Raw genomic sequence first — 24220 nt, forward strand, 5'->3', positions numbered from 1 at the left:
TTATATTTATTACGGCCGGTACATTTATTTGCGCGTTTAATTTGCAATTTTACACTTACGAGGAAGCAATTCGATAGCGGCACTTATGGAAATATAAATGTAATTACATGTAGTAAACGAGTAATTATGTCGATAAACGCGTAGTGGACGAACCAGCGAGGAGAGAAGTATTCGCACACTTCATCGCTTTCAGAATAATCCCGTGTGGGAAATGTTGCAATTTGTTCGCTCTCTTTCTTCCTCTTTCTCTCTCTCGTTAGGTATGTCGCTATATAAATAAAAGTTGACGTCCGATAGACATGCCTTACAGCGATATTTCTCTCTCTTCTCTTATGCAAATTTATCCTTTTGCACACAATACATCGAGCGTCATTTTGACATAATTATCGAGATATAATTTATTCAATATTTTCTGACATAAAAGATCTCGAGCGCAGACCGATGTAGATACAATTAATTTCTTACTGTTCTCGAATGTATATGTTAAACATCGATATAATTTAATAATCTTAGTTATATAACTTCTAGATTTATATATATATATATATAAATCTAGTGTAAGAATATATTGGATTAAATAATTTCGGATTTTTCAAGTAAGATAAATCGATTGTATTTCTACGTTGTTATAATCTTATGAAACAATGTGTGTGTGTGAAAAATGACGGGAGATCATCGATCGAAACGACGCATACGTTGTATCACAAAACGCAACGATATAAAAATGCAAGCGTTCCATTTCCTTACGGATTCCTGAGAAATCCGAAGTTACACAATTTGATATCTCGTTTTCAGAAAATTGTCAATTCATCGATATTTCAGTAATGAATTATTATAATATTTTGTCATTAAATTTGGTAGGAATATATAATATAATCCAAAATAGAGCACATAAATTCCAAAAAAGAGAAAAATAAAAAAAGAAGAAAAGAATATTTTTCCTTCTTCACTCTCAGTACGATTAATCTTCGCGAACGATCTTTTTTAGTTGTCAGATTGGCACCTTTGTCGTACGAACAAAAAGATATCTATATGATAGCGCGCTTATCCGCACACTGGCGATAAACGGATGATTTATCGGCCGATAACGTGATAAACAGCAAAAATGAAGGCGTTATGGACAAATGTGAACGGGAGGCTCAGTAGACAGTGTTGTCATCGTACGCCTTTTCGCGTTTCTCGGTGCAAGGTGGCTCGGATATCGGTTTTATTTCTTTTCTTTCTGCGCTAAATTCACGAAGCACGAGTCGCGTGCGTGTGCGAGAAGAGGAATTAGATCCATTGAATCGAGGATTTGAATTGCATCGCAATCCCTTGTACTTGTGTCTCTCGTGACTACGGACGTCCACCTTGGCAGCGTTCATGCGTCGCGAAAACAGAGCCAATCATGATCAGGAATTACGTGAGAGTGAGGCCGAAGCCTCGTTCTTAAATCAGGAGATCATGACTGGTATCTGACAAGAAATATTAAAATATAATTGCCTGATACGTTGTTTGTTACGTATCGTGTCAAAATATATAAAACCGTAAACATTTTTTTGTCTTTCAGACACAACGGACGCGGTAACGCAGACGATAGAACTACACGAGAATGCACCTGTTTTTTATTCCAACGCAACTATCATCACCATGCAACCAGGAGGTGAATACATAATATATTTTTTAGTTTCATGATATATAACTGACACAATAGATAGTTTCCGGAAAAGTAATTGTTTTCCCTTCTTATGCATAATTCAGCGAAAATAAAATTTATCGCACGTTTGACCGTTTCGCAAGTGCCGTTTAATATAATTTGGATAAATTTTAACTTGTAACTTTAACGCGATTTTAACTCAAAAATAATTTGTCGCAAGAGAAATATTTTTCTAAATGAGTATTAGTATCTAGCAGAAATTATCACGCATTTCCCGGAAAAGGACGCCGTGAATGAGGAAGATTCACAAGACAAGGAGAAACGAGATTTTTTCCGAATCTTTGACACTTCAGAATTATACTTTCGTACATAATTCCACTGTTCAATGAGTTTAACCAATTCGAAGTGACGTTATACGCTACGATAAAATCTCGATGGCACGAGAAAATCTCAACAGCGATAACGAGCAAAAACGGCTATCAGCTTTTAATCATTCGAGCGATTAACCATCATTTTTTTCAGCAGGTCACACTGGAGTTCCTCGAAGACCCATCCCCGTCAACACCTTAGACTGGGTCTCCACCCCAAGGACGCAATTGAACACGATCACCGGCACGCAGTTCCTGGTCGGCGTCGAGCAGTTGGAAATTCAGCAAGTTATTGATTTGAGTACTCGTATGTATTTAGCGCATGACGCACTCGTCGCCTTATATGACGAGAAAGGAAAAACAAATGTATTTTATTTAATCCAAGAAACAATTATTTCTTTCAACTTAATTACTTTTTTTATATACACATGTACACACATCCACAGATGCACATTGAAAACGTTAGATATTATATCGTTTTATATTATTATATCGTTATTATATCGTTTTATATATTAATAATGTGCAATCGATGATTTTGTGCTTACTGGGCAGTGCTCGGCGGAATGGACAGAGGAAATCAGTACAGGGTAAAGGTGCCTCGAGCGGAAACGCTCTTTCTCGCCATGGAGGCCAAGCATGAGACCACGTCCAGGTTCTTCGGATGGTATAAGGGATTCGTGCTGAATGTCTTGGATCAATGTGGCGAGACCGCCTTCGTGATGAGAAAGGATCCCAGCTGGATGCACATGCCCGGATCGCGGCAGGCAAGTTTACGAGCGAATGAATGAAAAACGTCGTAGTCTCAACTTCTTTTCTTTTGGCCATCACATATCTACTAGGTCGGTCAGCAGATTCGCTTCGATCTTCAATAGATGACGTCATACACACGTGATACAGACAATATTGCTGGTTGTACACCGCATATTATACATCGTCATGAAGCCGTCACCCTCACGACGTCCACTCCGTCAACGAATAATTCGTTTTCCTTTTATCATAGATTTTCCTCCTTCGGAGATCGAAGCGAACTCTTTGATTGGCCTAATAAGACAGTTGGATAATTAAAAGTTTTCGACCAACCGCACCGTTTCCAACTATGTATTTTTACTTGATGATTAATCCAGAAAACGGGAACGCATTTAGAGGAAAAATATGATTGCGCAAACAACGAAAAATATGTTAAGATAGAAATCAAAAACTAATATTACGTAAATAAATAATAATTGCTAATTGCGCGTTTATACGTTCCAAACGTAAATAAGCAGATAACTTACCTCACTCGTTATTCCTCTGAATACGTTTTCGCTTCCTGAATTAATCAACAGTCATGTTTTTATTAATGTTTTTATTATAACGTATATGTTTTTATTATGTTTTTATTATAACAGTTATGTTGATTAATCCATACAAAATCCATACAAAAATATGCAGCTGGAAACAACACAGCTAGCTAAACAAAAAATTTCAGTATTTACCAATCCATCAACAGCAAGGTGGGATTGACTATACACCCATACAGCACAGAAGTTGCAGCAACATTGCTGCAATGTTGCAACAATGTTGCAATGTTGTAGCAATATTGCAGCAATTTTGCAACAACAATGCTGCAACTTCTATGTTGTATGTTAATACAATTATAATATCAATCGTTATTGATAACAGTATGTGCGCAATTCGCATAAATGACGCTGTCTATTAATACCGCTAATATACAGCGGTACATATTTCAAAATATTTCAGATGGATCTCAGAATTTCGCTAACCATCGTATTCTCAATAAATATTCAGGTGTCAAAAATCCGAATCTGTATTGAAACCTTATCAAGATGAACAGTTGCAATACTTGGGCTTTTTCATATAAAAATCATAATTTGCACTTTTTTACTTTGTTCTATTGTACAAATATCCGCTTGTACAAAAGAGGTAGGATGCGCGAATATTTTTTCACTCATTATATCGCGCTCGATACCAAGGAGAACAAATGCAATAAATCGTTGTTATCATATTATATGTCGGCATATTAGAGCTGAATAGGAATAAGAAGCGTGACGAGCGAGTTCATTCACGCTTTCTCACACATGACAACAATGACTCGCAAGTCTTTAACACGGGACACTACTGTCGAACAGAGAATCACGGTGGAGAGCGCGAATCTCATCGGCAGCGTTGAGGAGAATTTCAGCGTAATAGGACCGAGCTTCACGGTCTACGACGCGTCTAACGCACCGCTCTGCAAGATATATGGGCCCAAAATCTGCGGCTGTTGCATGTACAAGGAGTCGTTATTCCAGGTAATGAGTAAACGGCTAAATATCACTGCGATCAAGGGTCGTAACCGAGCTTTTTCTGAGGATTGCGATGTTTTCCGTCTTTCATCTTTCGTCTTTGATTTCAGGTGATATCGATGGATGAGACGCTCCAACTGGCATCCTTGATGCACCAGTGGGATCATTTGAACGTCGATTACATCCTGCTGCTCACGTTTCCGATAGACACCGACGTGAAGCTGAAGAGCCTGCTTTTGGGCGCGTCGTTTCTGATAGTAAATGCTTTTTCATGTATTCGATGATAATCGCTCTCGGTGACTCCTAAAAGACTGAACGATGCTGCTGAAATGTGCATACTTATTCGTGTTGTCACAACTGCAACTAATTCTCGTCTCGTTTCAGGAGTACCTGTATTTCCAACGGATTAGAAGAGCATCGAGGAGGTAGAGCCAATGAAATCAGCTTTAATCGACCGATTTGTTATCTGGGTAACCGCTATTACCTCGCTTTTGCTCTTTCGAAATAGAGCAAACGTGTATATAAACCATATGTTGCGGGCGAGCTGAAAAGTCCTATTAAAAGAACCACTTGACGTTTATATAAAGAGCAATTAAACAGTGCACGGTTGTATGAAATATTGAAGTTAGGATTAATATATATATTACGCAATGCAATATTGAGAGAGGATGATAAGTGAGCAACGATATGTGTGTAAATGTGTGCGTACATATACATCTGCAGAAACATCTTTAAAAGATAAGTTTTTTTAACCGATACGTAAGTGGCAAGAAATAAGAATAAAACTTACTAGACATCGAAATATGATACTAAAAATATACGTCTTTAGTTTACATCCCAGATAATGTGAACATACAAGTTGAGTCAAACGCAGTTCTAAAAAAATTTTAAATTTCAGTGAACATTTGCAAATATTTGTGCTCGGTTACCGGTTGTAAAATGAATTAAAACTCGCAATATACCGGGTGCACGATTTATCTGAAGACATTGAAATATCTCGAGAACTATGCATTGGATAAAAAAAAGTGGTTAATGAAAGTTGTTAGTCTCGAAAGGGGACATCCAATGATACCAATGATACCAAACTCGACCTCCCACCCCACCCCCTGGGGGTGGGGGTTGGGGGCAACTTTGAAATCTTAAATGAAAACCCCCATTTTTTATTGCAAATACGGATTCTACGCCACAAAATACGTAAATTTTGTCCGAAATTTTTTTTTTGATTCGTGATAGATGGCGCTGTAATCGCAAAAAATTATATTTTCCGCAATTCTCCAGAAATGATCACGGGAAGTATTAGACCGTGATTACAATGGTCGGTGGATTGGTAGAGGTGGCCCGATTAATTGGCCTGCTAGGTCGCCTGATTTGACATCGCCGGATTTTTTTCTGTGGGGTTACCTAAAAGGTAAGGTTTATCAACAAGTGCCAACAACTCGTGAAAACATGGTAGAACACATAAGAAACACTTGCGCTGAAACTCCCGCAGATATGCTTCTATCTTGTGTACAGTCATTTGAAAAAAGGATCAATAAGTGTATTGAAGTTGAAGGTAAAAATTTCGAACACTTACTCTAATTAATTGAATAGTGAGAGGCAAGGGGATTCACATTAAAAAAGCACCCCGATCTGTGAGAGGCAAGGGGACTCACATTAAAAAAGCACCCGAAGGGAACATAAAACTACTACGTCCTCGTCGTTGTTCCTGTGTAACGCTAAAAGTAGTTTCTCGGAAAAATTCAAGGCTATCTATCACGAATGAAAAAAATTGTTTCAATAAAAATTTCATGTACAATCTAATTCTGTAATGAAAAATGTGGGTCCCCATTTGAGATTTGAACGTTATCACCCACCCTACCCCGAGAGGATGGGGGGGGAATAACTTTTATTATGTTCTTTAAAAATATTGAACAGGTATTTTTTATTTCTCAATCCAATGATCATTTCTGGAGAATTGCGGAAAATATAATTTTTTGCGATTACAGCGCCATCTATCACGAATCAAAAAAAAAGTTTCGGACAAAATTTACGTATTTTGTGACGTAGAATCCGTATCTGCAATAAAAAATGGGGGTTTCCATTTAAGATTTCAAAGTTGCCCCCAATCCCCACCCCCAGGGGGTGGGGTGGGAGGTCGAGTTTGGTATCATTGGATATCCCCCTTCGAGACTAACAACTTTCATTAACCACTTTTTTTTATCCAATGCATAGTTCTCGAGATATTTTAATGTCTTCAGATAAATCGTGCACCCTGTATAACGCGAACACCAACAATCCGTATCGCGAGATAGCGAAACGAACCCACAGGAATCGTATAATGATAACGCTTAAATCAAGACATTTGAGGAATTTGGAGGTAAACGAGGTGGCGACTGGCGACTTTTTCTCCTTCGATCGTATAAATTTATGTATGCAAATATACGTCTGAAGGCAAATAAGCCTCAATATTTATAAAGTTATATGTATCTGTGTATGTACAAAAAGGCATACAACATTTTTAATAGGCAGTTTTTGCAATACCGTAAATACAGTAAACATAAACTGTAAACATTATTCGTTCAGAAATAACGTTGCAATAGTACGCGACCAATAACATTCACCATCTATATCTGAAGGACGTTACCGTATTTGAGAGACGATATTGCAAAAGCTCCTTGTGTTTATATAATATAAATTGTACATTATCTATCTAAATTTACGCTAAAAGCCAGTATCGCATAATATACAAACGTTCCATTGCAAAGTGTTCCACGTTAATGCCGTTTCTATTTTAGTACTTGTGCTCGGTTACTAGTTGTAAAATGAATTAAAATGCTTATTTTAGTTACGGGTCGATGTCGCAGTTACCGCACAGTACATAGACGCAGCTGCTGGCAGCATGACCATTAATCCGCTGTTGAACCGGTTGGGGACCATACGTGTGTAGCGCACCAGCATTACAATACGCCTCTCTTCTCCCCTCTCCTTTCTCTCTCTCTCTCCCCCTCCCCTTTCCCTTTCTTTCTCTCCACGCCCCCGTCTAGAACAGTTCTTAGCAGCTAACAAGAACGTGAACAGCGCTTCTAAAGCACATAGGGATATGTTCTTGGCTCGTAGGAGATGCCGCTCCTCAATTGCGCGTCACATCGAAAGTGAGAATCGAGATACGCTGTACAGCGTCGGAAACGAGACAAAATTTCGTTGGTCGGTCGTATACCTCATTGATATCTCTGTATTAAATTAAATCGAAAGTTGTTCAATGTAATGTGTGTGTGTGTGTGTGTGTGCTACACATTTGACGTGGACATGCTTCACGTATTACGCGCGTATGTATGTGTCGTATGATATAAATACTCCACCACATTTTCGTCCAGCAGTATTTCGCGTCTGCTGCGTCGCGTGTATGTTCGTCAACTGGAGCTGACCAACCACACCGGAAAGAATCACTCGGTGATCACGAGCTTTGACACTGTATGTGAATATCGACAATCAGCATAAGTTAATAATATTGGGTGAGTGCAAAAGTTCGTGCGAAGTTTGTGAGTAAAAGTCACACAGTGATTAGGTAAACAAAAATCTTTATTCAATCAATGATATATTCTCCATCGTTTTCTATAATCTTTTCTCAACGTTCTGGCAGCATACGGATGCCTCGATCATAAAAACTGCGCGGTTTAGATTCGAAGAACGAAGAGACGCCGTTTTTTAAGGCCTCCAAAGAGTCAAAGTTTTTTCCATTTAAATAATTTTGCAATGACCGGAACAAGTGATAGTCAGATGGTGCGATATCAGGAGAATACGGTGGATGCGTTAAGACATCCCATTTCAGGCTCTTCAGTTTGCGCAGCGTCTTTTTCGAAACGTGTGGTCTGGCGTTGTCGTGATGAAAGACGACTCTCTTGCGATTTGACAAAATCGGACGTTTCTCTTTTATTTCTCGATTCAGATTGGTTAATTGGCGACAGTACTTGTCCGAATCAATCGTTTCGCCAGCGGGGAGAAGCTCGAAATAGATTATGCCCTTGCAATCCCACCAAACAGAGAGCATCACCTTCATCGGGTGCAAACAGGCCTTTGGCATTGCGTCACCATGCTCACCTGATTGTTTCCATGTCCGTTTGCGCTGAACATTGTTGTAGAGGACCCATTTCTCATCGCCCGTCACTAGTCGATCCAAAAACGACTCGTTATTGAGCCGCCCGAGTAAAGAAACGGCTGCAGAAATTCGCTTGATTTTGTTCTTCTCGGTCAAGCAAATGGGGCACCCATGTATCGAGCTTCAAATCGAATCCCATCTTTTTTAAACGCTGAAAAGCGGTTGATCGGTCAACGTTTAGTGCTGTAGTAACTTCTTCTGTTGAAATTCGCGGATTATTGAGCACTAAAGTACACAAAACATCGTCATCAATGTCAGAAGGTCGACCAGAGCGTGGCTCGTCTTCAAGGTTAAATTCTCCGCGCCGAAATTTAGCAAACCATTTTTCCACAGTTCGTTTAGCTGGTGCTTCATCCTGATAAACATCCTGAATGTTTTTTACGGCTGCGGCAACGTTTATTCCCTTCCGAAACTCGTAAAGCATAACATGCCGTAAATGCACCTTATCGATACTCATTTTTAAAGTGATATTTCTCGAAGCAGTTTGTATGAAAACAAATGATTTTTTTTTTAATAACAGCTGAAGACGTCACCTTTCCAACATTATATAATATGTAGATGGAAGTATTAATGACAACACTTTACGACGCTTATAACTCCATCTATTGAAACTCCGCACGAACTTTTGCACTCACCCAATGATATAACAATACAATATGTGCGGTGATTCATAGTATACATCGTGACCGTTGGAATCTATTGTTAAGTCAATTATTCTTCGGCGAAACATGCACGACTCGAGAATACCATGGAAGTAGAAGTGCTATTTTTGCTGTCTCATAACTTATGGAAGACATAATAGAAGCGAGACTTCTCGTTGGAACAATTAGAATCAACACACAAAGCTTCAATATTGAATGATTTTCCACAAGGCTTAAGCCTTATACTTATATACTTCTTGTTTTCTACTTTTTCTTTGTATCTCCTCACTTATATATATTTTGTGCCTCAAGTCAGAAAATAAAGAGTAAGAAATAGGAAGCAAAGAACATATTAGGTCAGGTCTTTAAATCCATATAGCAGAGACAGTTGGCTTGGCACTGCAATAAGATGCCGAAAATAATACTGATAAGATTCCTGCGATACTGGAAATGACGACGATGTAGCCTTTGTCCACTTGTACACAAACTGCAAACCCGAGTGTGTTATTTTGACAGGTATAAGCTGGAGCTTCCTTTACGCGTATCTTATCGTCTTAAATCACGTTGTTTAACGCGTTTAAACGCGTCAAACGATATCGAAATGCATAAAATGACGTGATTTCAGACGACAAGAAACGCGTGAAAAAAGCTTTAGCTTATACGTGTCAAAATAACACGCTCGGGTTTGCATTGTGGAAAATGCTTGTCATCCAGCTGAAAGACGGAGGACACATCAAGGTCAAACATTGTCAACGTTGATTTCGATGTTCTTCCATTGCGCTCATCAACAACACTGCAATGTTGCAACATATTGCATATATATATAATAAATAAAAAAAAATATATATATGTAATGGCGCTGCAATTGTTTATGCTGTATAGAAAATTATCCGTTAAGACGTTCACGTCATTTTAAAAATAGTATATACGAATGCGAAAGAACGATACTGATCAATATGTGTACTCCCTTTCCCTTTATTGTTTACAGATATAGCTTGAACTTTGACTTGTCGCTGCAGACGCGCGATTAGATATGGATATGCTCTCGCTTATTGGTCTGTTGATTCTACTATATTACTTCATCTATATTATTAGTAGTTTCGTCCTCGATTGTGATATAGCACTCGCCCTCAAGGAGAAATTCGGTCAACCTATCTGTGAGTGTCACATTTATTCTGGTATATTTCGGCGTGCGAAAAACAACGAAAAAATATTTTTTTTATTTTGCTAACATGCATGCGACGTGCGTTTAAACGGCAATGATCGATTCTTGATTCTGCTTCGTATGTTATGTTATCGTAGCCTCATTAAAAGACAAGAAGGTATGGATCATCGGAGCGTCCAGCGGAATCGGAGAAGAGTTGGCGTACGTGTTGGCCGATGCAGGATGTAAATTGATTCTGTCCGCCCGGAGAATCGTCGAATTACAGAACGTGAAGAAGAAATGTTTGGAGTGTAAGATGAAATAAAATAAGAATAAAACAAGATAAAAATAAAACAAAATAATAATATGCGTTTAGAGAATACGATAAGATAGGTAAAAAATGGAGTAATTGTGTAAGATGGAAAACTTCGTAATCGTTATTACAAAATTTAACACTTATTTTAATACCGCAGACTTTACCATCTGCAGCGTTAAAATTCAAGGACGATACTTTATCTTTCTTGTTCTAATTTTCGATTTTATTTGTATCCGTGTTATCGCTGACAAAACACGATATTTTCTTCTCAAAATATGTGTATCCGACAGTCGAAGTTTATCTTCTGTAATTAATTGCTAAAAAAGAAACTGCTATCGGACATGGATGTGCTGCGAAGCTGGTCAAAAGTCGCCAAACTTGTTCCTTGTTTCTTGTGAATTCCGAATTTTTTTCTCTTTCAGTAAACAAAAATCTAAATGATGATGATGTGGAAGTATATCAGTTGGATGTGCTTAATTTTGACCAGCACAAAAAGGCGTTCGAGCATGTGATCAGCAAATTCGGTCAGGTGTGCGCTCTTCTACATTTTATTCGACTTTCCAAGAGAAAAATTAAATCAGATGACTTTTGATGATTTAAGAATTCAGATTGAGATTAGATAAAGAGACTCCCAAATAGAGATTTGACTTCGAAACGTGATCTTATTTTTTATATTTAATGCGTTTTTCAGTTGGATATACTGGTCAACAATGCCGGACGTAGCCAAAGAGCGCAATGGGAGAACATCGAAATCAACGTTGACAAGGATATGTTTGACCTTGATGTGTTTTCCATCTTATCGTTCAGCAGGATGGCAGTCAAGCATTTTCTACAAGTGGGCAAAGGCCACATCGTTGTCACTTCCAGCATCGCAGGAATTTGTACAATACCGTTTTCGGCATCTTATTGCGGTGCCAAACACGCGCTACACGTAAATATACACTTTTAAACATGATAATACATTTTTTTACCGTTCATATGTGGTGTATACCGCTGTAAATAACTATATCATTATTCGCTTTAACTCGTTACGCTGTAAATTAATTACATAAACGTCTCCGCAGCATAAGTCTATTTTCATCGAGTCTTATCGGTAAATGGCAGAGCATCTAAAGATTATTTATTCAGATAACTTGATATCTCGGGCTGCCAGACTTGTGGTGCAATTAACGTTTATCTTGGCTTTCCGCTATCTTGATGCAAATTTTTTCTCCTTCAAAAATCGCATATACGCATCACTTGATTTTCCATTATTGCTTATGCCATTCGTTTTGTAGGGTTACTTTAACTCATTGCCGCTAGAACATTATGATAAGAATATTGACGTCACAATGGTCTGTCCGGGTCCGGTGCAGACCAATTTTCTAGCTGAATGTTTCACGGATATGTCCGGCCAGGTACGCAGCATGAATCGCATGTACGCGCTGATTGAGTAGCATTTAATTAACTAATTAGCAATCGATAAATCGTGGCATTTTCAGAAATACGGCGTGAACACGGCGATTGATCATAACAACAAAATAAGCGTGAAGCGTTGCGCTGTACTGATGGGCGTCGCGATGGCGAATAAAATGAAGGAAGTATGGATCACCAATCCATCCGTATTGCAAATTTTGTATGCAGGTTATTGTTTTCCGAACGTTATGTCATGGTAAGTTTTCTTTTTATACGTGACATTTCATCGTGTCTTATAGCATTGTATTGCCGTATTAACAAAGTTTTACATTTTCTTCACGTAGGTTCATGAACCAGATAGGTGCGAAATACTTGATGAAATTGCGAGACACAAACACGAATAAAACTTACGTTGGAGAAGACAAGAAGAAGTGATTGTATATGGCGTAATAAATTTTCTATCTTTCCTAATTTTCTACCTTTCGTACTTTCTGGATGTAATTAGATCAGTCAATGATATATGCCTGACGCCATGTGTGACTGAATATTTATTTATTACTATGAAAACAAAATTTATTCAACAAGTTCCACAGAATGCAAACTAAGTTTTTTTTATTAATTTTTTTATTTTAAATATTATATGTGAAGTTGAGAACTGATGAGTGAGCCTACAACATCAAACCAATATTAGCTTCTCTGAAACTAATTTACTGATTGACTATACTTGTAATATTCTTAATTTTAGCAACAAGACGTCAAGCAAACATAGTTTTGCAAAATTAAGATAAATTTACATATAAGTGTTTTAAATTAAAATTTAAATTTATAACAGATTTAAATTTAATTTAAAATTATAATTTGGTCAATCATTTTGGTTTTCAAGAGACTTATGTGATTCCTGATGCACAAGAGTGTATTTTGTAACAATATATATTATCAAGAGTATATTTTATAACAATATGTATCATCACATGAAAAAGAGAATAAATAAAATAAAGTATTGATACTTATTAATGTCTTACTTAATTTTATTCTTGAATTAGAGAAAGATGGTGTATTTCAATTAGTTGCTTTGTACACGATATTCATTCAGTTAAATTAATTACTTTAAATCTATCTGGAGTTTGCGAGTTTCATGAGCTGTTCTCTTGCCTTCTTACCTCTGAGAATAGCTTCTTTGAACAGTGAGCAATAGAGCTCTATGGCGCACAATGAATCATCATTTCCAGGAATAGGGTACGTTATCAAATTTGGATTGCAATTAGTATCAACGATACCCACACTGGGTATACACATCTTTGCTGCATGTGCCACCCCTGTATGTTCGCTCATGGCAGTGTCGAGCGTATTGAGAAAGATACACAGGTCGGGCAATCTTGTTATGGTTTTAAACTGATTTGTAGAATTTGGGAATATGCCTTTTCTCCAATATCTCGTGTGCGAGAATTCTTTGCACTCTTTGGCTGTTTTGTCTACCAGATAAGTTGTCTGAGGATTTCTCGAAATGAATAAGATTATACCGTCTCTGAATGCGATATGAGCGATAAAGTTCAATGCTTGCCGCAGCAGTTCAGCTGTCTGATCCAAGTCGATGATCAGATGACCCATTCTGGATCCAAATATAAACGTCTCCATGTTTTTATGCAACAAGGTCTCCTTGTGACCATAATGAACCCTAGCATTATATAGATCCTTTACAGTGAACAAAGTATGCATTTGGAAGAAATCCGGGTGTGTCAAAGGGTTCAATGTGATCTCTAAGCTTTCTGTAATATTGAACAAATAAATGATAATCATGCAACTATTACATTATAATTACTAGATAAAGAGCGATGATAATTCTTACATACCAACTTCTTTCACGTTTGGCTGTGACTGAGTAGTTAGCTGACATTGTCGAGGATAAGTATTACGTGAAGATCGTAGACACTCCTTCAAAACTGTAAGCAATAAAACGCATGACATACTTTGGATGTAACGCATGCACAATGTATGTTAAAAAATTCAACAACTGAAAGAAGGTAGAGTAATTACGATTCGACGAAAGAATTCGTCTCCCAAATATTGACATTCTGCTCTGCTCTGCTGCGTTTTATTTCGACAATATTTTCAGGAAGATCGAAGAGAGACAAATAAAGTTAGCAGCGCTTAAAATAGGTTAGATTAAAGCACACCATTTATCCCTTTTAAGGCCCATCTACAATGACTGCAAGAATCAAGCGTGGTCTACAATGGCAGTAAGCAGTAAGAAGTAAGCGTAAGCGGTAAGAAATAAACCAATCACAGTCGATTATGACAAAAATAATCAACTGTGGTTGGTCCATTTCTTACTGTTCACGCTTTCTTCTTACTGCTTAAGGTCATTCTACAATGAGGTTGTAGTAGATGCAGTAGGCAAATTGACCAATCACAGTCGAGTTTTCTTCGATCGTAAAGAGAACAATCGATCGTGATTGGTCAATTTGCCTACTGCACACTACTACAACCTTATTGTAGAATGACCTTTACGGCTATTGTAGACCACGCTTTAGGCCTGGTCTACAATACGTGTCGTAAGTTGTAAGCCGTAAGAATTGGGGAATCACAGTCGATTATTACAAAAATAATCGGCTATAATTAGTCAGTTCTTACGGCTTACAACACGTATTATAGACCAGGCCTTAGTTGCACTCTTGCATTAGTGCACTAAGCAATTTTTCGTCGATTTTTCATAGAAACAAAAGACTGACTGACATTTGGCGAATTTTGATCCACATTTGTGCTACTTCCTACGCCGTATCAACATCCTCGCGAATACAATTTCGATATTTTTCAAATATCCCCACAATATTCGAGTGTATCTAGTGGCGATTTAAATTTCGCGGGTCGCCTACCGCGCGCGTAGGAAACTATCGCCTGTCACGTTGGCGACTCTGGCCGCCTCGGATTTCGAGGCATTCGGATATACCTTCGCGGCGTATGTCGACGACACACATCTTCGCGATTTCAACCGGACGATCTGCGTGTCGTTGATCCATTGCACGGCCGACGAAGCGGTAGACTTCGCGAAAGGTACGTCCGCGCCAAGTGCGCGTACACGAACTCACATCGCGGGGGAGAGCGTGCGGCTCGATGCGCCTTGCAAACGACACGCGTCGTTATCGCGACGCGGTTTAGCCGCACACGGATATTTCCATATCTGGAATTCCGCGAAAGAGTCGCCGCGAGAATTCCGCCCGCGCCTCTGCGACCCATGTGCTCATTCGCGATTGTTCAGATTGTGTCTTTCGCATGCACACGCGACACGTCAAAGATTATATTCTCCGCTGTTATTAGTGTGTTGCCCTCTCTCACCTCCCCCACCTCTTTCTCTCCCTCGTCTTCTCCTCGCACCCACAACGTCGCCCCTTTCTCTTTCGCGTCTCTCTCTCTCTCTCTCTCTCTCTCTCTCTCTCTTTCTCTCTCTCTCTCTGTTGTCTTTATTCGACTCGTCGCTTCCTGCTAGCGGACACAATACAAATGCGTCTGTTTGTCAAGTGTGAAAATATTTGCTCGCGGCAATAACCCTCCGCGAGACAATCCGTGCATCTCGTGACGTTTACCTTATAAATAGCTGTCCCTCTCGCATTATTCGCCCGTTTTTTCGGCAATCGTTCCGTTCGTGAGACTCTCCCTCTCTTCCTCCCTCTCGCTCCAATTACGCAGTTCTCCCCTTTCTTTCGACCGCTCTCCCTCGCAGTGACGGAGCCGCCGGGCGCTAAAACGGAGTCAGTCGAGATTTTAGGATCCCGAGGACCCTCTGCGGGGTTGAGTATGGGGGGGTTTCCTGTCTCCCGCAGTGAGGCTAAGTTCGACCGTGAGCAGGGCAAACAATTCGAAGATCCCGCCACTGTTCTTTCGCGCTGTCTTCGTCTAATTTTGCAGTGTTGTATGTGTGCGTGTCTCGCTCGCTCCTTGTCATTGCACTACGAGAGAGCGAGTCAGCGTATGACAGCTGTATAAATTATTTTTATCGCCACGACCACTTTGGCGAAACATTTGGCCGTCGCGGGTACTTCGCGAGCGAAAACGTCGATATTGAAAAAAACTGCGAGTGACGTCGCAACTGCTTTCTCTGTGCTTCTCTTTTTCTCTCTCTTACCGCTCTAGCGAAACGTCATACGATAGAAATGAGTTCATCGGGAAGCAGTGATGTAGCGTGAAACTCCGCCGCCGCGAGCTCACGAGAATTCGTCGCACTGTCCGATTGTCACATCTGTCAATAGATGTTCGATTCGCCGAGAGATTCGAGCCGCTAGAAGCGTAAATCATGTAATAATGTTACATCAAACACGACACTTTATTCTTGCAGAATAATAATGGCTACCGCACAACTGAACAGAGCCAGGACTGTGAAGAAGCTCGAAAAACCACGGCCGCTTAAGCTCAACCAGCGCAACTCGACCGTCGATGGGCGGATCACGACTGGTAGGATCTTTTTACCATCTCTTTTACACATCAGTTTATTCCTCCCCAAGTCAGTTTAAGGATCGCTGCACTCTCTGTGTTTCTTCTGTATTTTCTAGTAGAGGATATAGTATCCTTAATCGACAATGTTGCGATGCAACTGACTAATGGCTTCCATGACCGAACGCTGCAGTTGAATGTAATCTCCATGTGCAGTCACCTGAAACTTTACGCCAACCAATTAGAAGCTATTTACAAAGGTACAATTTTCCGTTGTTCTTGGTAATTACCAGTGTGACGATAGTAACGATGAAAGTGTTACAACTGCACGGTGAAAAGCGGGGATGTTTGATTCTCGACAAGAGCCGACGTTGACAGTAACCGTACGTCGTTTTGTTCGCCCCAGATCAGCTGGACAGAGCCTTTGTGGCGATCCGGAATGGAAGTCAAGACGACAAATTAGATCTGACGACCAGGGTTCATCTGCTGGAACTAATAGAGCTGCGAGCTAAACAATGGCGCCACACCGATTCGATGGACGTGTACTACATGCAAAAGTTGTCACATTTGGACAATGTAGGTAAAACCACCGGCGCTCTTCTACATTCCGCTGGCTTGTTCGCGAGGCGCTCACGAGCGGTGCGCTTTTCACTAGCAGATCGAGACGGTACCCGACACGCCCACGAACTCCTTGTCGTCTCCGTTGTTGGCAATGACCTCGCCTACCTCGGCGCCGATCCTGGGGCCCGGTGAAGTGATCAAGAATAGTGGCAAATTCACGAAGCCCACGCGCATACCGGGGAAAAATTATTGCAAAGACGAAGTCGTCATTCGCAACAGCGACTCGGGAAAAGGTAATTCAAACTAATTCACTGCCACTCGTCCTGCTCGAAATTTTACTGTACATTAAAAATCGGTATGTCCGTTGTCATTGCAAGCGATATCTGCAAGTTATTTGCAGCCGATGCTGCCAGGCCGACTAGAATAAGAGCCTGAGAGCCTCTCTTACATTAACGGCCACGCGATTGCGATTGTCAGTCAACTCGAGATCGTTGTACATACTCACTCATAATTCTCCGCGATCACGGTTGTTTCTACTGTTAAAATGATTTGCACGAAAATACAGTGATGGGAATAAAAGGGCGGCGGGTTCACATGATAGAGGAGCTCAGCCAGACGATCATCTCCTTCCAGCGAGGTAAAGCAAAATGATCCGCCAATGGCTTGTCTCAGCATTGTGTGCTCATGCATCCTAAGAACGATATTAATATTCCGATCAGAGGGCAGAATAGCCCATTGTTCCAACGATACCTGTCTAATACCTCGCTTGCGGCCGCTCGAAGAGTGTCGAATTCAAGGCATAAAATCGGAAAGCGCAGAATCCTCGGCGGACTTGTATGTCGGGTGTTGTCCGAACAAAGCATCGCACACGCGCGAGCGCACACGTTTTGCAATAACAAAACGTTACAGCCACTTTCCTCATCGTTTTGTCACTTTTAACTTGCATGACGGTACCGTCTAACCGACGCGACTGAATCGTTCCTGAGAGTTTAGCATTAGTGTGTCTCTGGCCATGACGAACCTGATGCTAATCGAGAAGTGCGGGGCGCGTTGGCTTTCTTTTGGTGTGACGGAGAGAGGTTCTTTTGGTGTCACATCGCGATCTCGCGCGATTTACGGTTTCTTTTTTTTCCCCTTTTTTTACCAGCTATTGTATGAGAATACATCTCTCTTCGATACCAGCCCGACCAGCCCGGCGTGTGAATGTTGTACGTTGCAAGTTGAAGCTGCTTCAAGAGCCGAGAATTTAGAGATCGGATATTGTTTAGATTACACTTGACCACACAACAGGTCTCGATCAGTCGCACTCCCCTAAACTGGAAGGCTGGCAATTTGATTAATACCTCGGTGCATTTTTGTTCATCATGTAACACACATGAGCTGAGGCCTTTCTTCTCTCTCAAGTGCCTCCTTCAAGGCGTGTCTTATTACTTATCTTGCTTGGCGATGTTTTACACGTAACAACACTCAGTATTACACGCGTATTTTTAACATATTAACCGTGCCGTTAGACTTGTGTGAAGGATCTTAACGATGACTGTCACGCGTTCTCACGACTGTCACGAGCGTAACGGAAAAGACTGTCGCTGATACTCTGTATCTCTGCTTTGTAGTAAACCCTGGAGCTAAAGAACGACTTGTCCAAATCACGGGAACGTCCGAGGACAAGATTCAGTACGTTTCAATAGATTTACTTAATTATAGATTTATTCGCACGTTAATTGGAGCGCTAATCCGTCGCGAGCGTCTGTTCAATGTATGTATCTCTCTCTCTCTTTTTCTCTCTTGCCTGCTTTCCTGTGCCAGTTACGCGAAGGACTTAATCAAAGATACGATACAACGAAATGCATCGCCAGTGAGACTGGAGCAGAGCGGCGGCGAGAAGGGAGCCATGGGTGGCTCCAGTTCTTCGCTGAACAGCAGCGCGTCCGACGAAAGCAACAGGCTGCAACACAACCAACAGCACAATTCTCGTCTGCGATCATCTCTCCTCCACAGCTTCTCCACCAACGACGCCAGTATAGGCGAATACAAGTATACGGTTACGGTCGGTAACCAGTCCCTTAAAATTACGGGCTGCAATCTCGATCTCGTTAGGGTAACGTGATCTTCCTATTATATTTCATATTATAATCTGCATTACACACACATGCGCGCGCGCTTATCTTTAATCCGCTGCTCTTGCTTCGAGAGCCTATAAAATTAACTTAAAACAATCAAGCTTAGATTTCATTTGGCATCTAATCTTATCTATCTTTCTGCTTACTCCATATTTTATTCTACTTAATTTGTTATAGCCTTTTTTTATTCTCTATTGGTAATCGTTTTATTGAGAAATGAATAGAGAATCTATTCTGCATGATGTTCCCCTTCATTTATTTCACTCACGTATAATTTTCATACAACCTTTCATTTAACGATTTGACACACTTTACAGACGGCGAAATTAGTGTTGGACGAACATTTTCTCGGCGAGTCCGACAACTTCACCAGCGGTATAGAGTACTTCAACTATGAGGACGAGCCCAACTTCGCTATAACTTCCTCCACCCCCAATGTTCCCCGTGCGCCGTTGGGGACGGTCAATATGAACACTTTAGGCCGAGAATTGAGTTTGGATAGCGCCGCGACCTCGGAGAGCGAAGAGACCTACAAGCCACGCCCGATCTCCGAGGAGCTGTATTCGACTCAACAAGGTAGACTAACAAAGAAACTTTGTTGATATCGTGTTTATTCCTTCGACGATCGATCGAGATGGACCATACCTTAGCGTTTCTGTTGATACTCGAACTTTTCGACACGATACTTGAGCGCGAAGAAATTTTAATTCATATCTCCATTTTTGCTCGACAACTCATTCGTATCTTAATAAAGAATAATTTAACGAGACTCTATCACGCTTCGCTTTGCCTCTGATCACGTGTCGTTTTATCGAAATAATTTGTGTGACGCAGTTCCAGAAGCAAGAGAACTTACGTACGAGTTTTTGTTGCTGTGCGCCACAGGCCCCTACGCGAAGCGACCTCCCGCGGATTGGGCGCGCATACAAAAGGAATGTCCCAATATAGTTCGTAAGGTACCGCTATGCGACAGGAACGCTAATCACATACCGTGCAACACCTTTCGTGTTAATTTCCCCTGCAACGCCGTGGTTTAATACCCCCTTTCTCTCCTCCTCGTCCCTCCCTCTTTATCTATGACACTCACCACTTGCCAATAACGTAATAATATATTCACTGAAACATGTCGCGTGGTGATGAATGCGAGCGTGGTGATAAGATTGTGATTACTATCATTGCGTTTCTTAACTGCACGTCTAGACGCTAGGGCGGAAGTGAGATCGCCTCTGACCGCTGAACTCTACTAATACCAAATGAAGAACTTACGCATAGTGCAGTCTCCTTGTACAGAGAAGTTACAAGAAGATGTAGAGAGAGGGCTAGGGGAAAGAAAAAGAGAAGTAACGTCGGGAAGTAGTTTTGTCTCCTTCTCCCAGACGCGAGTGTTAGCCCACAATTCTCGCCAAGAGACCAGCCTCTTACGAGTAACAAGTAATTAATGTTGTTCTCTTTGGGGTTTTCTAATTCAATGGTGCAATTTGTAATCTGATCAACGAACGAAACACGCAACGCAACATGACATTCACATACCGATCGTTCCTCGGATTATTGGAACGCCGGTACAAATCTAACACGGGATCCGCTGGCAGATTAACGGTGATAAACCTGTTCGGTTTCCACTCAACGTAAAGATCCCTCGTAGATTCTGCCGAGCACCTCTTAGTCGTGGACGATGCCAAATGGCTGGGTTTACTGCTAACATTTTGCTTACTGCGCGCTCGCATGTATGCGTGCAAATGTTTTAATGGAATATTAAATGAACTTTTGCACTCTCGGAGGGAGATACAGCTACAGCTCGAGGGCTCAAGAGAGCATCAGTAGTTCTCAGTATTTCCAATCGCTCACGAGAGCGGCTTTTTCATGATGATTATAGGACACGTGAATCTCGATGTTGTTTCGCGTTTCGTACACGACGAAAAAAGCTTTAGAAGATTACGATCCTGTAATTAGAGATTTTTGCAACAGTAGAGGTAGTGATTCTTTTGTAAGAATTCTCAACTCAAGACCAAAGATTGTAAGCGAGTCCCGTGAACACACGAATGTTCCTTTTTTTCTTTTGTTATTTCGTGTTTTTCCTTTTTTTTTATTTTCTCGACACGCTCACAATTATTTTCGCGCGTACACTTTATGTACCAAACCTGACTGATTGAACTCGATTTCATATTCCATATGTGGTGTAGCTTAAAGGAGAAACTTCGCGTTTTGTCTCGCTCGATGGAATATTAAACGAGAGAATATGATGAACTTGTTGCGCGAGGCGATTTACTCTGTTGGATATTTTAGTGTTTACTGTTTATCACGCGATTTACTCTGTTAGATATTTACTGTTTAATGCATTCACTCTTTGTTAATGAGCGTTAAACGGAGTCGTGGTAAATCGATCGGGTGAATCGTATTATTATCGCGGTACAGCATCGTCGTACTTTGAAAGTTATATTTGTGTAAAAACTCTGTCTTTTATAGATATATCATACGTGTTCTTAATATTTTTTTTCTACATATGTTACTTTGCTACATTGTTCATATTATAGTAAGAAGATTTTATTTTACATTACGCATTTCTGTTTCTACGCAATTGTGTTAAGACATTGTGACGTTAAGAGTGATCTGACTAACGAAAGCAAGGAAAAAAAAATAAAAAATCGAAAAAAAAGAAATAAAAACGGGACCCAAGATGGTTCCGTCGGATCCTACACGAAGGAGATTATAACGAGGAAATAAGACTTAGTGTTGTGTATCGGATTCACATACACGCTCTGTATTAATAATAAATCGTACTGCGAAACTCACCCGAGTCTTGCTCTGTGTTCGCTCGCTCGTATGATCATCAAAGAAGGCGAACCAAGCTCGGCGGATGTGTAATATAATTAAAAAGGAAAAAATGAGGAGAGACTTACGTTCTATCGCCTGCATGCGCCCATGCGTGAGCAATACTTAACACACACGGCTTCCCAACACCGAAGCATGCCGCTTGTAACATAACGAGGTGCAAGGTAAGGGACATACATGTCGCTCGGATAATGATATGCCGCGGTCACTCGTCGAGGACTAATTATTTATTTTTGTTTCTAAAACAGGCACCGATTCGCTGGTTCGAACCGGAAGCGTATAAAGCCAAATTAGCAGCCGCTGGCCCCGTCGCAATATTGCCGATCGGCGAAGCGGAGACCGATCCCGAATGAAGAGGGCCGAATCTTCGCCTCCTTCGAAGGATTCCCTCGCGAACGAATGTCCTCTCTTCTTCCCTCCCTCGCCCGATGTTGGTTCGTCACCGACATTCGTAGGAGAAAATTTCACCCGTCCCCCCCCCCCCCCCCAAAGAAGAAACGCGACGCATGTAGAATAGCGTTGGTTATATTTGACGATTGTAAGGCGCGTTTTCTTTCACGTGTCCTCGAATAGAACAAAATTGTTTCTTTTTTTTTCTTGCTAAATGATATTTTGTTAACAGTTTCTTTCCTAAAAGAGAGAAAAAGCAGCGTTAAATCTTTCGCGGGCATTTACGGAGTAACGTTTAAATGCAAGGAGATTCGATACACGCTTCATGCAATTGAAATACGCTAGTCATTAGAGTCTATCGGTTGGAAGGTCATTTTTTACGCGATTATTTTCTTTTTATTTTCGATCGGATACGCCGTCGAAATATAAACCGCGCCACAATTTTGTACTCGCGAACGAATTTAAGAACGAGTCGTCGGTATTTTGGTTTTTGGTCAAAGAGAAAGGAGATTTGAATTTGTGGAAATCATATTGAAAGACAGCTATTAATTTTTTTTTTCGTACGCTTAGTTACTACTAGAATTAATAGCGTTAGAAAACAAGAAAACCGTAAGATCGAGCGTTCGATGGTTACTGAGTAAACCGGTTTTCGGTCTGTTTCTTTTTGCAAACGTATTCACGCGGAAGACCGTGATGAATTTACTATTCATCCAATCGAATCGGAATAACGCCCAGTGTTCTCGATCTTGAAAAAAAGATTAATCGTGAAAGACTAATATATATATATATATATATATGATACTTTAGGAGAATGTAAACACACATAGAGACACACACACACACACACACACACAACATACACGTCACACACGCGGTAAAACGCGTCGCGAGAACAATTCCGCGTTTTTGTAATACAATTATAAGTATATCGTTCCGCAAAGAAAAAAAAAAGCGGTGACTTCGAATCTCGCGAATATAATTAAAGGAGAAATAACGAACGAAAGAAAAAAAAAGAGATCGAACCGTGATTTAGCATAGTCTAGTCTCTCTATACCTATTACAACGTAGGAAACTATCATTTTGGTATTTATTTACTCTGCTGTGACGCAATAACCAAAAAGGAAAAACCGTAAAAAAAAAAGAGAATTTCCGAGAGTTTATATTTTATATACGGCTAGAGACACGAAAACGTTTGCGCCATGTGCGACACACGGGACTTGCCTCGTGCAGAATCGCCCAATCGATGGTTGCGCGATTGTTTTTCTTCTCCTTTTTGACAGAATCCCCGCTCCCCCAAAACGTGCCAAATTCGTGTCCTTCGTGTATCGGAAAATGGCCGAACTGACGAGAAGACCGGAAGATTTGTTTTTCGAAGCGTATACGACGAATGAGAAAGCCTCAAAGAATGACCGCGCGACCGATTGATCCTGCTCATTGGGCGATTCCGCGCGATGTGAAGCGACCTGTCGAAGACTTCGTTTCTCCTCATTTTCTACGACTTCAATTCGTTCACGTTTCACCCTCGCGATTTGGAAACCAAGGAGCCGGCAGTGAAGGAGGTCGTCACGTCGATGTCGTCCGTGTTCGGTACTCGCATCGAGAGGAGAACGTTAACATTGTTGAAACATTATTGTAAACGTTATTATAATATTGTATTATTGTAAAACTCGAGCCGACCATTTGGTTTCCGAATCACGCATAAGGAACTCGCGCTGCCTACCCCGTGTGTCGCACGCAATCTCACCGCACCACGAGTCCAGGACGCTGCGTTTTCGTACAGTTTTTACACAATTTAATATTTATTACGGATTTACATCACTCTATTCTCACGATTAAATTATATAATTTATTTCTATATCGTCTCTAACTAACTGCGCAGTAATATGATGGTACTATTGTATTATTGTACTTTGTCGTTTATGATAATAAATCAACAAAGTCAGACGCGCAGACGAGAGTAATTCTGTATCCT

General features: G+C 40.6%; 4 protein-coding genes across 14 annotated transcripts; 3 read left to right on the top strand and 1 right to left on the bottom strand.

Annotated features, from left to right (window-relative positions):
* Nucleotides 1-969: 969 nt before the first annotated feature.
* Nucleotides 970-5076, top strand: LOC105183565 (phospholipid scramblase 1). 2 transcript variants are annotated; one of them, XM_011141802.3, is made up of 7 exons: nt 970-1450; nt 1550-1642; nt 2159-2311; nt 2560-2771; nt 4137-4298; nt 4403-4549; nt 4677-5076. In XM_011141802.3, the coding sequence occupies exons 1-7, from the start codon at nt 1363-1365 to the stop codon at nt 4719-4721; spliced, it is 900 nt and encodes a 299-aa protein (XP_011140104.1). In that variant the 5' UTR covers nt 970-1362; the 3' UTR covers nt 4722-5076. The 2 variants fall into 2 exon arrangements, with proteins under 2 accessions (XP_011140104.1, XP_011140105.1); XM_011141803.3 differs by having other exon boundaries at nt 2162-2311.
* A 2224-nt stretch (nt 5077-7300) lies between these two features.
* On the top strand, nt 7301-12394 carry LOC105183566 (dehydrogenase/reductase SDR family member 7). 2 transcript variants are annotated; one of them, XM_011141805.3, is made up of 8 exons: nt 7301-7783; nt 10057-10225; nt 10371-10523; nt 10951-11057; nt 11220-11459; nt 11806-11925; nt 12010-12179; nt 12268-12394. In XM_011141805.3, the coding sequence occupies exons 2-8, from the start codon at nt 10102-10104 to the stop codon at nt 12356-12358; spliced, it is 1005 nt and encodes a 334-aa protein (XP_011140107.1). In that variant the 5' UTR covers nt 7301-7783; nt 10057-10101; the 3' UTR covers nt 12359-12394. The 2 variants fall into 2 exon arrangements, with proteins under 2 accessions (XP_011140107.1, XP_011140106.1); XM_011141804.3 differs by having other exon boundaries at nt 7301-7742.
* A 527-nt stretch (nt 12395-12921) lies between these two features.
* mRpS2 (mitochondrial ribosomal protein S2) lies at nt 12922-14136 on the bottom strand. The gene is made up of 3 exons (XM_011141808.3): nt 13958-14136; nt 13774-13863; nt 12922-13689 (listed from the first exon to the last, which is right to left on the bottom strand). Exons 1-3 carry the CDS (start codon nt 13992-13994, stop codon nt 13037-13039), a joined length of 780 nt encoding a protein of 259 aa, XP_011140110.1. The 5' UTR covers nt 13995-14136; the 3' UTR covers nt 12922-13036.
* A 697-nt stretch (nt 14137-14833) lies between these two features.
* On the top strand, nt 14834-24198 carry mxt (Eukaryotic translation initiation factor mextil). 9 transcript variants are annotated; one of them, XR_003113824.1, is made up of 11 exons: nt 14834-14974; nt 16254-16369; nt 16468-16608; nt 16755-16924; nt 17004-17202; nt 17475-17546; nt 18523-18583; nt 18716-19007; nt 19347-19605; nt 19864-22022; nt 22107-24034. XR_003113824.1 is itself a non-coding variant. In XM_011141809.3 (11 exons), exons 2-11 carry the CDS (start codon nt 16261-16263, stop codon nt 22209-22211), a joined length of 1530 nt encoding a protein of 509 aa, XP_011140111.1. In that variant the 5' UTR covers nt 14834-14974; nt 16254-16260; the 3' UTR covers nt 22212-24198. The 9 variants fall into 9 exon arrangements, 8 of the variants coding, with proteins under 8 accessions (XP_011140111.1, XP_019697191.1, XP_019697192.1 ...); XM_011141809.3 differs by having other exon boundaries at nt 19864-19985; nt 22107-24198; XM_019841632.2 differs by having other exon boundaries at nt 17007-17202; nt 19864-19985; nt 22107-24198.
* The last annotated feature ends 22 nt before the right edge of the window (nt 24199-24220 follow it).

This window comes from Harpegnathos saltator, unplaced genomic scaffold (genome assembly GCF_003227715.2).
Source record: "Harpegnathos saltator strain DR-91 unplaced genomic scaffold, Hsal_v8.6 scaffold63, whole genome shotgun sequence".
Lineage (NCBI taxonomy): Eukaryota > Metazoa > Arthropoda > Insecta > Hymenoptera > Formicidae > Harpegnathos > Harpegnathos saltator.